We start from the raw sequence: 16,342 nt of genomic DNA, 5'->3' as shown, positions 1-16,342 counted from the left end.
CTGCTGAAAGCAGTGCAGTTGTTTCTTCAGCGTGGAAGTTATTAATTGATATTAAGAGTTCACTGCACTGCACCATTGCCATTTAAAGCACCCTTGATAACACCTAGTGATAGCACCTGCTAATGTTTTAAAGGAGAAACTTGATAATACGGTGATACCTTGATCTGATATTAACTTTATTAACTAGTATTAAGATTAGCAGTAGCAATAGCTTTGCAAGCCACAGATGCTAAGATTAGCTGAAGTACCAGCAACTCCTAACTGGTGACAAATTGTTCCATGAAACAGTCACTCCCCAAAAATATTTTTAAAAGTATGAAAATATTGAGGAATACTAAGTCTATAAGTATGTTATTTTCCCAAAATAACATTGTTACCAGCAAGCAAAAAAAAACCCTAAAGGCTTCAATTGAAAATATACAAGTTCAACCTTCAAGCATTATGTAAACACAAAGTACAAACCCCTCCCACAAATTTGATCAAAAAATAATTATCGAAATTGGCTATTTCCTAGTGACTGTCACAGAACAGTTCACCAAACTGGAAACTAAATGCAATAGAAAGTTGTCCTTGGATATAAATATGCTCTAGTTTTCTGAAAATGAACTATTCTGTCCTAGAAAATAGAATAAATAGTGTCTATTATACTGAAAGCCTTTGATAACAATAAGTTATTGATTATCTCAAAGTGTACAAAAAGCCCTAGGAAATCACATTGCCATCATAAAACATAACCACCAAGACTAACCACAACCAGGAGCTGGCATGCAAAAAAAAAAAACAAACCCAAAACAACTAGAAAGAGTGATTCCTTAGAAAATGTCATAGGAAAGAGGTTTTATTTATAAAGTTGGCACGTAGTGAATCTCCCTTTTTAATTTATCAGTTGAAGAAAACAGTCATTAGCAGACACAGAAGTCTTCCTTATGTCTGAAACAGAAGCAGCAGATTCTAACAGTAAACATAAGCTGAAAGAGCAGCTCAGTTTAGCTAGGTATGTGAGTCACACAAGCCCTCAAGGAAACAAAAGATGGTACCTGTGAAATACAGCTGTTACAGGCTGGGAATGGGTGAAACGAGAAGATACAAGGTACAGAAGGGCACTTAAGCTAACACCAACTTTCCCTTCCCACTATCCCAGTAACATCCCCTCTACAACACATCTAATTTTTCCTTGTTGGTGGAAACACAAATCAGGAGTTAAAGAAGAAACAACCACCTACCTTCTCCAAACGTGTACATCTGTTTCTAGTGCAAAAAGCAAGTCTGTCAAGAGCCGCTGGTGCATGGGAGACCATTTAAACTCTGGAATACGAAACATAGTTGTGCGTGGACCTGGACTAAATTGTCGTCGCTGCTCTTCTGTCATTGGCATTCCTCGAAATCCCAAGTCAACACGTAAATCCCGGTCTTGCTGGGTGACAGATCGACCCTGCACCGCCTACATCGACAAGAAGTTCAAAAATTATGTTAACTTTTTGTGACTTGTTTTTGAATGCATCACAGAATTTGAGAAAGGACAGGGTAAAACTGGACTTGAGCACAAACTACAGGAGATACTGGTACTGTGAAGCAGGCAGTATCCTTCAGTAAAGGAGCTGCTCGAGTTCAAATCAGTCAGCACTGAGGGCCTGAGCTGCCCTTCCTGTCATCTGTTCCCAGTGTCTTATACTCAGGTTCTTCACTTAAAGTACAGAACAGGCCAAATACAGCATCCACGAGGTCAGCAGTGACAAGACTTTCTTCATAGGAACCAACTATCCTTTTGTGATAATATCACAATTTTATCAAAACACAGACAAACTACACAGGAATCAGTGCACTTTTAGACAGCTCCTCATTTTCCAAAATCAATTTATTTATTTGGTCTTTTTAGCAAGATCATTAGAGAATCAAGTCTAGTCCTCCAAATCTTATTTTGTCAATTTTGTTACACATTGTTAATTGGTTAACAGTTTTATGGATCCTCAGGACATTCTTTAGATTCTTTTAGAAGCTGGTGGATATGAATTTAATTTTCTTTCAACACCTACATAGTCATGACTGTTTCTATTTGGTGATTAAAGACAAAAATAAAAGACACATACAGATGATGTGATGGAGAATACTGTGAAGGAAAAAGGAGTAGAGAACAAATGTTTTGACTGAATTTGAGGCAAATATTCATAACAACCAAAATACTTATAATGTGCAACATCTCTGAAAGGAAGAAATAAAAAGTCTGATCCTTAAAATTATTTTAAAGTTACTTCAGATTAGCTTAAAATTGGCAAAATAGAAAAAAGACTTGCTTTGCTCACACATTCATTTTGTGATCTCAGCATACAGTTTTAAATCTGAACACTTAAAAGCAAAAAGACATTTACAAAATATTTTGTGCTAGCAATGTAAAAATGGTCATAGCATTGGAGCTGAGCCGGAAAGCTTTCTACATCTTTAGTCTGATGTTTATCTTCTGTAGCCAGCATTTTGAGAGCAGGACAGGATTCCTTCATTCAATTTGACCTATTGGGATCAAAATTGTTACTGTTGCTTTTACTTCCTGTGATTTTCTTGAAGTTATCTTTAAACGATTTTTTTTTCCTTAAACTTAACTAAGATTTGAATTTTTTGCATTAATCTTCTGCACAGTGCTTTCAATTCTATTTCCAGTCTTTCCTAGTTGGCACCATAAAAAAGTTAATTTTATATTCTTCAATATTTGATCTACTATTGACAAAGGCATTAACTCTTCTTAGAAGTAAGCAGGAATCCCCATCTCTACTTTGTAGTGCCATTTGTTGCTTCCTTTCAGTCCATTTGAACAAAAGACAGCTCACTTCTAACTGGTAAGGTGGAGAGCTGGCTGTAGATCCGCTTTTAGAGAATTTGAGGTTAGCAACTCCATTCACATACCACTTGTTCTCTTTTGGGTACAACTACAGGTGTTACACTTGTCATGTCAGCAGCAGTAATGGTATCATAACTGTACCACAACAGGAGAGCTTTTATCTAGCCAATAACACTGAATTTGCAGGAATGGGCTTTGATGTGCATCACATAAACCACCATGAAACCCAACTCTCTGTACTTAGGTGGCCAGTCTTTAAGTCATTTTCAAGGGTTTTCAGTCATCTCAAAGAGATCAAATCTAACGTGGCAGTTCCCACGCATGCTGCAATCAAAACTCCAACCTCCATCTCTACAGTAGATACGTTAAAATTGACATTGCTCTTTACTCATGAAAACAATAATTCTTGATTTATGTTTTATTTAATACATATTTTCACCTTTTCTATTAAGGTTAACTTATTGAAACAGAAAAGATTTAACTATGGACAGCTTACAGTTCACAAGGTTATTTCAAAACACCCGAAGAAGATGTTAGAAGATTGCAACAATTCTAGAGTTTACACAGTTGATATTGTTTTTAAGAAAATTATTTAAAAGAGATATTAATGGCTACAGACTTAAATCAGTTCATTGTAGTTTTTCATTGATTTTAGTGAGAAATAACTGTAATTAAAGTACTCCTGAGGAGTACAAAGTTCATAGATAATTTGCAGATCTAAATGTTATGTTAGGAATTTCGTGAGTAGCTATGAGCAAAACATTTAAAAACATTTTGTTTCTCCTGTCTTACAATGATCTGATAAAAGTTCATTTAGACTTACGTATAATTTAAATCCTAACAAATAACTGTAGGCTTGAGGAATTTATATTTTTATGTTGCAACTGTTTCAGGTGAAATTCATCAAGGAAAGAGGTTAAAGAACAGAGAAGTCCCAAAGTCACACCAACAGGATTCTCTACAGTAGATAGCACAAATTTTTTCATTAAAGATTTATCTTACTAATTCACTGTGTTTCTGGGTGCATATATGTACATAGTGAATGAATATTAGTATTTTGCTCGTCTTTTACTCTTTAAACAAATATCCACATTTCAAAATAAACCCTGACTGCTCCTTTTTCTTGCTGTCCTTGATTCATTCCATTCATCAGTTTCCATGTCTTAATTTTAAAATTTAAAATAAGGTGTTTGGCAACTGATACGCATAAATACACTATTCCCATCAAGAGCTTTCAGGGCTTATTCTTTATTACACAGAATGCTTTTAAATATAAGGATTCCTACAGAATGCTTGATAGGCTGTCCCTGATCTTCTGAGTATTTTCATGGGTTTGAAAAAAATACTTACTAGAGAACCCCAAACTTTTCTTATAATACCTGCCTAGGGAATGCAAGAGCTCCACTCACTTTTCTCTTCAAAACAGAGGTTCTTACCATAGAAGAGAGACTTAGAAAAGAGCATTCTTTCTGTATGTCAGAACCCACTGGTTTGAGTAATTGTTTTTTGTTTGTTTGTTTAAGGGAAAGTATCTGTTTTGGAAAACATAGATGGTTTATATAAATTAAAATGTCCATTCACTGGAGTTTTTCTGAAACTGTTGTCTCCCTGAAGAACAAAGCAGGCAGGCTGATCTGTGTTCTTTCATTAGATGACATCTACTTTGAGTGTACTTGAGTGTATCTCTGAAAGTCTTTCTTCTGACAATCTGGTAAACACTACATAGTATCAGACAGAACAACTTTTGGGATTTTTGTTTGGCTCTTCTTCCATAGTTTCAGGAAGCCTGCTTGACTTTAAAATCCTAGAAGACAAATACTGGTGTACATACTGGATATATAGTCAGCCAGTAAAGTCTGAAGGTAGTCAATTATTTCACCTGATAACATGCTAAAGAGCAACCTTTGTTTATGTGCTACAGTTTCTGAACAATTTCATTGGGAAATTAATCCTGTCCTTCAAAAGTTTGAAGTGATCCTATATTTTGCTATGTATACAGAGTACAAATTCTTTCAAGGGGTAGACTTCTGCCCTGGCCTTCCCAGTTTCGGACTGCTATGGCTCTCATGAAACCCAGTAATTTCTCTGAATTTTTCGGAGGCAGACCTAGACAAGAAAGGATCTCCAAGAAGAAAGTAGATACTTCTTCTTTTATTAATCATCTCTGGTCTGGAAATAAAGTAGCAGTTTTCCTTCTATTAACCCTAAGCTATTCCATTGCTGATGTTAGAATCAAAACCAGAGATTATTTATGCCAGCATTCCTGTACAGGAAGAAAACAGTGTAATAAAGTTATGTAAGACTATACTCTGAGAAAGGCACAGCACCAGTAATCTTCAGACATACTAACAAGAAAATCTACAGCAGAGTTCTAAGAGTATCAGTTGATCTTTCCAGAAGAACTAAGGAAAATGGATGACAGATTCCCTTACCTAAGTTTTTTAAACTAAAGCATCCACAATTGCAATATGTATTTTCTATACTGACATGAAAGATTTGACAATCCTTACACATTATGACATTTTCAAAGCAAATAGGCTTGGGGGATGGACGTCTTTTACCTAATTAAAGAAACAGATTTCAAACATCTCTCAGATCTCATACTACTAATTCATCCACCAGCAACAAACAGTGATTACATCGGACACATATGTGGCTACAGTCCTTGAAACCTACCTGGGTTGTCGTAGTTGTCTGGATCTTTCGTATCTCCTTTCCTGCTTCCTTACCATCATCAGATCTTTCTGTATCTGATATTATACTTCCTCCATCAACACTAGGTACAGTTTTGTTACCAGAAGACTCTGTCTCAAGAGTTGTTGCAGTCATTTCAGCATATTCTAATCCTTTAGAGGATGAAGCCAACTCCCTCTCAGAAATGCTACTCATTCCATCTGAAGTTGTATGAATCTTGAACTCCTTGTCCTCTATTATACTTGAAGCACATGTTATGTCTACACTACCCGTCATATGTGCAAGCAATCCCAAATCATCATTTACACCAAGATGCATCTGTGTTTCTTGCACATTTGGAATAGAAATGTGATTACTTGAAAGTTCAGGTAGAAGTTTCTCCTCTTGACTAGGTATTTTATCAAAGAGAAATGAGGTACTGTTAGTAGAAGGTTCATCTTTCTCATCAGCCAGAGTTATTAATGGACCGTTATCTTTTTCCTCATTCTTCTTAATAATACCCACGCTTCCATGAACATTGTTTTGGAGCTTCTCAACAGCAGCACTATATACATTATCTAGAAGAGATTCAACTTCTACAAGTGCACCATTTTCTCCAGTTACCAGTGTCTCTGGTGATAAATCCATATCATCAAGCTTTACTTCAGTAGCTTCTACCTTTTCAGCTTTTATGTCAACTAAAAGGTCGTGAACTTCCACATGTACTCCTCCTCCTGGTCTCTCAGCACTTCCAAGCACATCATCTGGCACCTTTGTAGCCATGAGCAAGTCCCTTGTATCTGTACTGACAGGGTAATCTGTTTCACTTTCTGGACTTTGACTTTGTGAAAGGTCTTCTATCTCTCGAATTTCCATTCCACCTTTTGCTCCTGTTGTCTGAGAGGAAAGACCTGAGATAGTGCTCACATTCCCCTTCTTCCCCTTTTTTATATTTTCTTCCTCTTGCCTTTGATACTCTTCATACATTTTTGCTAGATACTCCTTGTGTGCCTCATATGTGACCTTTAATAGAAAAGAACAGATTACAGGGATGAATGACTACCCATGAAAGGATGACGAATATCGATATGGACGAATGAATATCCATGAACTTGGACAAAAACTAACAAGAATCTTAACAACATACCACATACTGCTTACAAATCGTTTCATAGTAAAGGACCTACGATGACGACAAATGGCCACCTTGCCATTATGGAGGTAGCCACCAGATGGCACTAAATCACTTTACATCTTTTACTGTAGTGCCAGTGCCTTTGGGGGAGTTACCAGAATTTAAAAATCATGCACGAGCCATTTCTTACCTTGGAATGAGCTATAGAAAGAGTATCCACCCACACTCTCCAGCCTCCCCATTCATATTTTATTGCATGATACAAGAGAATACGGAAAATGTTGTAAACCATCTCTGTGATCTTCTGTTCTTCAGAGTTCTTAGGGTTAATGTATCCCAGAGAAAACATCCAGTCCTGCCACACTGAACACTGAAGTAAACATCTAAAGTGAAATAATTAGGTCAAAATATGTCCAAAGAGACCTTCTTTATTTTAACATTATGATCATTAAAATAGGAGGAACGTTTCCTCTGAACATCAATCCAATAGTACGAAGAAACTTAAAAATACTTGAGGATGGATAAAAATTTTAAGTATACTCCAAACAGAAGAACCCAATATTAGTTGCTGAACTAAGAAAACAAACCTACAACATCTATTTTCTATATATTCCATTTAATATACAGTATAAAACTCTACATCGAGTATAACAGATTGCTACTACCCACAAATCAAGGATGAGAAAATACTATTTGTAGTGACATACCTTCTGTTTTCACGGCTATTACTAAAGAGCTTTATCATGTCAGACAAGAACAAACGTCGAACTTCCATCAGCTCTGCACTTGGTGTGGAGTTTTTTAACAGTGTTGCCACCACCTTAAGAATCACTTTGAAAGAATAAATTAGATACGTAACACATTTAAACTGCATTAAAAAACCAAACCAAACCAAACCAAAACAACACAACACAACAAAACAAAACACAAAAAACCCACCACCACAAAAAAAAAAAAAAAAAAAAACCATAACAAAACACACCACCAAAATCTGCTGACGGAAACTAATGAAAGTAGTAACTGAAACCCACATGTATTTGAGATAGACTAACGAATTGTTCTTGCTTCCTGAACCATATTCTTTCAAAAAACACCACTACCACTAGGTTTTGTCACAGAACCATATAAAACCTCTAGGATTGATCATATAAACATAATATATTGTCCTTACTTGGATTCTGAATTTTCACAGTAGAATCTGGCTCCGGATGTGGTTTATGAACAACTTGAGTGCACACTTGCTCTGTCAAAATCTGAAACAGAATATTAATTTCATGTTACCATTTTTAATTAAGTGTTGCAGCATTTCTTTGTTCATTTTAAAATTGGTTAAATACACTTACCACATTGTAATTTCATATAAAACATTTTGTTGAAAAATTTTTATTCTTGAAGAATGTGAATGAGCAATTCCTCTATACAAGGATCAAGATTTTTATGGTTGCAAAGTAGCTGGTTAATTAAATTTTTAGTAAGCTTACTAAATATACAATAATTGTGGTTTGAAGATATTTAATTCATATTCCTCATAGTGTTATACATTCACAGATTAAAAATTCTTCCATGAGCATCATACATCAAAAATTATTCTCATGCGTTCTATTCATAACCAAACCCAACAATTCTTAAAAGTGGGTTTGGTTTTCTCCAGCTGGGAAAGAGGAACAGTCACAGGCACCATTCCATAGGAATAATCCTGGGGCTTCACATAACAAACAAGACAGATCATTCTACTGTTTCATGAATTGTACCTGACAAACTAGTTAATCTGTATTGAGGCAACATTACAGTTCTTTCATGCTGGGATACCCTTCACCTGTTGTATGTTTGCAACTTTACTTTTTAAGAACAAGCTAAAAAATTAACAATATTAACATGGGATTCTCTAAAAGTATATTAAAGCAAATATATTTCAAAATAGAATAATTTCACCAGTGATTCTTATTTATTTTAAAGCAGAACTTTAGCTAATCCATCAATTAATAATCAAATTAAAGCCAGTTGTAAACATAATATCTTTGAATAGGTCTTTACATACTGGTATTTAAAACAGAAAGCAAATATGCCTCTGCTTTCTATGAGAGAACATGGAAAATATCTACATTAGTTCCTCAGTAAATCTTTTGTACTTATGGTACTTAACTCCTTTTTCTCCTCCTCTGGTTATTTTTTTCACATGTAAATACCTGAGGATGCTGGACTCAGGTAGCACTTTAATTTTGTCACTGAGTCATGTATTTTCTGGGAATACCAACCACAGAATCTCTCAGAAATCTGAATGCAGGGACATCTAGACTGAGAGACCAAAATGGTCAAATAACACAGAACATGTGCAATAAAAAAAAGAACTTGACATCTGAGTAAGTCATTAGCAAACAGATGATGTTTAGGTTTTACAATCACAGGAGAACATTTTCTACATCACTCTGACTCAGAATCCCAAATACCAAGCACTCCTTTAATCTTCCAGTCTTTCTAGAACCAGTTCTAAGTCTCTAGCCATTTCACCTCTTTATGACCAAAAAAAAAAAAGTCTTTCTCCTGCATAAGATCCTCAGAAATTGCAAAAGATTCAATTCTAAGTCACCATCTTTAAAATAACTGAAGATTGGATGTGATCTTTATGCATTTGCAGGCATGAGTACATAGGTTTTGACCAACCTAACATTTACAACATTCTGCTTTATTAAAATTTTTCATCATTAAAACTGGAGTTTCTACAAGAAACTAGTAGTTGAATGTTTTGAGGTCACATTCACTTGCCTTGAGCAGTATCTGTTACATAAAAGTGGTCATGTTCAGTTATCATTTTGGTACACTATCAGCAACACTAGTTAGAAGCAGCACTTCTCCAAATTTGAAAGGAACGGCTCAGAAAAAGAAAAAAAAGGCATCTCTTTGGCTCCAGTACTTTCCATTTCAATGGAAACAAACAAACAATGGAGGAGTGAGAGCAATGGGAGGCCTGTAGTAAACTTTTTTGTTGTTGTTGTTGAAAGTGATGAACATCTTAAACAGCAGAATGTCTTCCATCAGCCTTTGTCATGCTCTAAGTGGAAGGTTTTATAGAGGCTATGTACAAGGAATGACATTGTTAATAGAAATATCCAAAGTACGGCAAAATACATTCTGAACCAGAAATCCTTTCTTAAAATTTCTATCTAAAGTTTTCTCAAAAGTCTTGAGATCAGGATGCTGTAAAGCACACAGTCATACTTTATTATAATTAAGTCATAATTTTTACAACAGAGATGACAATCTCTATGTTTAATAATTTGTACCTCATAAAGAGTGTTATAAGTTGTAACAGTCACTGTATTTGTATGCAGCATCAACCTTTCTCCGAGAAGCGTGAAAAGACTGTGAGTATGCATTATTTCCACCTTTCGCCTGGAAGAAAAAATAAAAACATTAGGAAATCGCCAAGCATGTTGAACATTTTAAGTAAATGCAAAAAAAAAAAAAAAAAGCCCCAAAGCCAAATATTTTGATATTTTGAATTTATACAAAAAATTTAAGACCTTTCCCAATATGAATGCAATTGTAATACACAAAGAATCTCAGAACGCGATGCTGTATTTGGGATGGGCTTTTGTATAAAACAAATCACACACCATTCTCACCCTCCATGATTTTCACAGTGAAAAAGACAAAGGAAACCCTTTCTGTCTTACTCAGGCTGAGAGCATTCAAGATGTTCACAGGCTGGCTAAAACGTGAACAGTGCAGAACATATCTTTTGTCACTCTCTCAAGGACTCACGACAATCCAACCCTAGATCTGCCAACATAAATACTGACAGATTTATCAGTACTGCCATTCTCTTTATATAGCATTCTCTCATGCAGACAAAAATAATTCTATCATGGAATAACATATGTTACGATGCAAAGGAAATAAAGTCCTGAAAAGTTATGAAATTCCAAGTGATTAAAGCAAATTTTACAGCTAGGATAAAAATCTACTCAAATCTCGAAAAGCAGAGAAGAAAGAAGCTTACATCAGTGTATTATACCTGTCCCAAAACACTACTCTTTCAAAACTGGATTTAACATATTGAAGATAGTAGTTGTCATAAATCACATCACTAAATTTATCTATTACTGTCATGAATATTAAATTAAAAAATTATTCAAATTAATTACTAATCTATATTCAAGCAGCAGAAAAAGATAAAATACAGTAAATTTTCTGTAAATCTTTATGTATTTGAAAGCTAAGAAACTCCCTTTTCATGATTACTGTTGATACTAACATAGGTTTAAATTACATAGATTCATTCTAGAACTTTTGAAATTAATACATTACATTATAATCTTCAAATAGCCACGAAAGAGAGAGGCAACAACTTGTAACATTGTATACTTTTCTGTCCACCAAAGCGAGTTCACAAGTTACTCTTGAGGAAAAACTACAGGTAGTGAACTTTGTGAGCTGTGAGGTAGCACATGGAAGTGAAAATGGATTGGAAGGTTTAAATGTGCAGATAAAACGCAAATGTAAATAATAGACTATGATTTCAGTGGTGGCATAGAAAGAATCAAAGATGGCAGAGAAGGAAAAGAACAAGATTTTGCCAACTCTCCAGGCTAGACAAGGTAGCCTATCATCAGAGATCAGAGATAAAAATCAATTAAGTTATTCAGGCTCACATCTAACACATTATTGGTCACTCCTCAGAAGAATCAATTACTTTCACTCTATTGCTTAATCTGCGATGAATATATATGAACTGCAGCAATGGTAATTGGTTTTGTACCTACACACTTGGTGTTAATATTGTGTTGGTTCAGATTTCATAAATTGCATTATAACATCTATTTATGCACTTTAATGTATTAATACACAATGCTTGTTTCCTGTGCCGTGAAACAGGAATTAAAGTGTTTTATAATTGTATAATCACTAAGAATTTTGTAGTTGACCACAATTTAATAAAATCGTGTGTATGCACACATATGTATGTACGCAAATAGGCACACCTCACAAGCCCTGGTTGTAAGATATGAAAATGGGGGGCGGGGAGCATTTTTACTTGCTGAAATCTACATAATATGTGAACATTTACAGATGTCCAGAGGTCTGAAAATAAAAACCAAACAAACAAACTTCAAAAGTTATGAAGAATATTCAAGTGGATTTCAGTTACTTCAGTTACATGACAAATGAAGTTAACTTGGTGATAAGTACTTACTTTCACTGAACAATTGAAACTGTACTGACATATCCAAAATAACAAGTAAAAGTTAAGGAACAGGAAATTAATTTTCAGCTTCTGAAAAATGACATTTCTTTTTATGTCATGTTCCTCTGACAGAGTTTGTTGCTTGATTTACTGGATAAGTAATAAATATTTTAAACAAATGTACTTATGTGGACACAACTAGGCTTCTGTATCTTACTTAATCCAACTTCTATCAATGTGAATGATTTTTAGTAAGTAATTTTTGAAAAGCCCTTGGAGATTCTTGAGTGAACTATCAATTTGCTTTATTAATTCCCTGAAAACTATTTGGCTTGCTGGATCCAAAAAGAAAAATCCCATCTGGGAGCATATTCTCAGCTAACTGTCTCTCAATTATACAGTCAGACGTTATTGATCTTACTGAGAAAAGCGTGTCTAGCAATCCCGCACTCTGGCTGGACTCCCAGCTCCTTTCCCTTCTGAGGAGGTTTTACACGATGAAGTTGTTTGTGAAGGACACTGCAAATTCTTACACCACAGTCTCCCATTGGAATATTGTTCTGGGTTATCCCCAGCAGGAAGCTAAACATCTCATGTAAAACAGGAAAAGCGAGCAGCACAGCAGGCTTTTTAGTTCTTTCTTAACATCAAAATATGGAAGATGAGAATAAGTACATCTATTTTGTAAACACCAGTTCTTTTTAAATGTGAATGTTTCTTACTGCCACATTTTATATGCAAATGTTTCTTGCATAGAGGTATGTACTTCCATCCTTTTTTCATGACCATTTACTTAGTCTGTTTGTTTTACCTTCTGAAACTTTCCCATGTGAATAACATATTCTTCTGTTTCCATTTTCCCATCATATTAAAGCTATTTTTAAAAGTACTGCCCTGAAACTTTTATTGCAATGACAATGAAAATTCCAGCAACAAACTTTTGATGCCACTCATGTTTGCTGCTGCCAGTAACTGAACATGCAATATACATTTATAGAAAGTATTTTTGAAATGTGCTTTTTTCAATTGTTTTAAGACTTCAATTCCATTTGTTAGATAATCATTGTATCTTTTGAAACACCATCGTAGTAACAAGTTAACTGGAAAATTAATTTTATTCCAATGCATAAAGGTCACGAAGTGTGCAAATTATTAATCAGAAAACATAAAAATTCTATTTTACATAATTTCTAAAGACTGACAAAGAATATACAGCAATCATGACAAGAAGAATTGTGAACTTAAATTCACCAGTACAAAAATTTTAAAACTAGACTTACTTATGACCCAAGTGTTTAAGAAAATATCCAAGCACCTTCAAAGCTTGCACCCATATACTCTCACTTTTGGAAGCCAATAACTTATAAATTACTCTAAAAAAAAGAAAAAGAAATACAAGTTTTTTTTGGTTTATTACTAAACATCACATATACATATTGTATTTCAGTGAAGAGTGACATTTCTTGATAAATAAAACTACAAAAATAGCAATTGACACAAAATGGAAAGATACACTGAAAACACCAAGAACAGCATAAAAGTTTGATTATGAATTATTTAGGTTACAGATGTGTCTTCTGGCTCAGTTCAAAGTTTTATAACAGAAAGCAACAATCTTATCTTATAATTCTACCTTGGAACAATCAGATAAAGGACAGCCTGAGCAGCTGTAGCTTAAGGTAAGAGAAGCAGATTGGAGCACACCCTGGAGTTTCTTACAGGACCTGGATGTTACTGAAAATCTCCTTTCATTCTTAAAACCCCTACTCAATATCCTTTCTCCACAGGACAGGGTACCTGTATCTAATCACAGGGTATTCATACTGTAATCTCATTATCAAAAGTAAAATACAGTGATACGTTTCACAAATGTTAGCCTGGAGAAAAGGAGGCTGAGGGAAGACCTGATCACTGTCTACAACACCTTGTAGCAAGGTGGTTGTTGGTCTCTTCTACCAGGTAACAAGGCGAGACGAAATGGCCTCAAGTTGTAACAGGAGAAGTTTAGACTGGATATTAGGAAAAAATTATTCACAGAATGGGTTGTCAGGCATTGGAACAGGCTGCCCAGGGAAGCGGTTGAGTCACATGTAGATATGACACTTAGGAACATGATTTAGTGCTGCACTTGGCAGAGTTAGGTTAATGGTTGGACCTGATGATCTTAAAGGTCATTTCCAACCAAAACCATTCTATGATTCTACAAGAGAATCCCATGTACACTTACAAAGCTGCATCCCCATTGCACCAAAATTTGAAATAGAATAAAAAATAAACACTCTGGTTTTAAATCCTGGATAAAAAAGGCCTCAGCATTTAACTAATTTAGCTTATTATTTATTTAATTGATATTATAGGTTTCTGTGAAAATTCTACACTCTTTCAGAAAGGAAACCAGCCTTGATTTAACAGCATCAAATTACAGAAAATTGAATTAGCTGAGCTTCAGCTTTTACCCATTCTTCTTAGTCTTTCTCCACTAAAGAGTGCTTTAGCAGACAATATCTTCCACTTTTGAAAGGAACTCCTCCATTTTCAAGTGACCTCTGAGGCTTCTGTCTTCTGATAACATAAGCAGATGAACCCCTAATGCTATGTAAGGCTTTTTTTTTGTTGTTGTTTTTGAATGCTTAAATGTTGCAGTTCTGCACATTCTCTCCACTTGTTCAGCACAGACTTTTAAACACAGAGACGGCGCCAAATAATTTTAATATTGGTATCACAAATCCTCTAGATCAGTTTTACGCTTTGTTGTGTCAGGAGGGGAAAATTCTGTCTGAATACAGACAACTATAGGCAGAAAACAAAGTCCTAATCATGAGTACAATGAGTCTTCTCTTCAACTAGTATCTAAAACTGTTTGAATGACCATGCAAGTATTTGTATGAAGACCTTAGTATTTTGGCAAAATCGAATTTATTAGATAGTAGATTTCCCCCCGTGCCCGTTATATAAGCCCCTTGAATTTTCCAGTATTTTCAAAATGGCACAAAATAAAAGTATACAGTAAATATTAAAATTTTAACATGAAAATTATTCATCTCTTTAAAAAAATGCATTACCACATTAGGCCTAAGAAAACAAAAAAACCCCACCACTTCTCTGGGAACTGACAGTTATTAATTTTACTGTCAAACAGATGGACGTATGAATTCTACAGAAAGTTTTCTTAATCTTTCCAGAAAGAATTTGAGAAGTTAGGGCATGATTTCTCATGTTTATTTCTGCTTCATTCCAGATTATGTTAAAAATCTGAAGGCAGAATATTCAAAATTATTCTAAGATAAACACTTGTCTTTTTGATTCATCTTTATATTCTATTTGAATTCTATATTCTATCAAATAGAATTATACATTCTATTTGAGATTGAGAAACAAGTATGACAGTACATTTACCTTAAAATATCATAATGATAACCTTAAGTGAAAGATTTTTTTCCTCCGAGCTATCAAAAACACTCTGGTTTTGACAAAAAATATAGCCCAAGTTAATAAAATTGCAGTTTGAAAGATAAGCAAGTGTGATATTTATGTGAAAAAGAAGCAATCTAGAGAGTGATGATACTGGAACCACTTTTAAGATATTTTCTCACTTCACTGTCTTACCGTATCCCATTTCTCTGATCAAAGGCAGGTATCATGGATGCTGGATGTTCGGACATTAGTGCCACTAGCAGCTGCAGTACATCATGAATATTTTCATCCTGTGTGACAAGCATCGATGTTATTCTACAAACTAACCTTGACAACAGGCTTCCCATAGAGCTGGTACAATTGGTTACAGTAAAAGATAGGTAATTACAAAAATGTACCTCATGCATCGTTAATAAGTAATTTAATATGCTCTGTAGTTCATCTTCTTTCACTCCTCGATCCTAACAAAAAAAAAAAAAAAAAAGACAGACATTACTCAGAGAAAACACATTCTTTAAGTTTGGTTCAACAAAAACTTGGACCAAGTCAAATAACCCTACAATATTTTTCTATTTGAATTCAAAGAAAATTCTCCCTTTCACTTCAAACCAACATGAAGTCAGCCCTCTATTCCTGTTAGAATGGACTTTTACAGTGTGGGCCTCCAGATGCTATAAACCACTACTGCCACTCCTCCAGTCCCTGACTCAATCAGAAAAAAACCAGGAGGTATAAACCAGGCCAGAAATCACTGATTTTCAGTGTAGTCTTAAATAGCAGATTATACCTCAAAGACTAGTGTTCAGCTGTAACAGAAAGAGTCCTAGATCATTTCAACCAGTGGCAGGATGAAAAAAAACAAACAACAAAACAACAATAACAAAACCCACCACACCCGAAAAAACAACCAACACCAGCAATGAAACACACACACACAAAAAGGATAAAGCAATAACTAAATTTACAACTGCCATTACCTTTTTCATTTGATCAAGCAAACATTTACTATCATATAAAAAAAAAGCCCAGATTTCTGAAAGATTCTACAGTGCCACATATTATTTCTGCAAATACATTTAATAAAATATGTATGGCATAGTTTGAT

At 34.7% G+C, this 16,342-nt stretch overlaps 1 protein-coding gene across 14 annotated transcripts in view; it reads right to left on the bottom strand.

Annotated features, from left to right (window-relative positions):
• NBEA (neurobeachin) overlaps window positions 1-16,342 on the bottom strand; it is a 480,010-nt gene that overhangs the window by 322,563 nt on the left and 141,105 nt on the right. For all 14 annotated transcript variants that reach the window (XM_071804835.1, XM_071804807.1, XM_071804804.1 and 11 more), the window contains exons 15-23: window positions 15,636-15,698; window positions 15,430-15,527; window positions 13,104-13,196; window positions 9,920-10,028; window positions 7,810-7,891; window positions 7,346-7,469; window positions 6,829-7,021; window positions 5,507-6,526; window positions 1,224-1,441 (exon numbers count right to left, since the gene is read on the bottom strand). In XM_071804835.1, coding sequence (XP_071660936.1) covers window positions 1,224-1,441; window positions 5,507-6,526; window positions 6,829-7,021; window positions 7,346-7,469; window positions 7,810-7,891; window positions 9,920-10,028; window positions 13,104-13,196; window positions 15,430-15,527; window positions 15,636-15,698 — 2,000 coding nt within the window. The remainder of the gene's footprint in view (window positions 1-1,223; window positions 1,442-5,506; window positions 6,527-6,828; window positions 7,022-7,345; window positions 7,470-7,809; window positions 7,892-9,919; window positions 10,029-13,103; window positions 13,197-15,429; window positions 15,528-15,635; window positions 15,699-16,342) is intronic.

Source organism: Patagioenas fasciata, chromosome 1, assembly GCF_037038585.1.
Source record: "Patagioenas fasciata isolate bPatFas1 chromosome 1, bPatFas1.hap1, whole genome shotgun sequence".
Taxonomy (NCBI): Eukaryota; Metazoa; Chordata; class Aves; order Columbiformes; family Columbidae; genus Patagioenas; species Patagioenas fasciata.
This window is presented reverse-complemented; position numbering and strand designations above follow the sequence as displayed.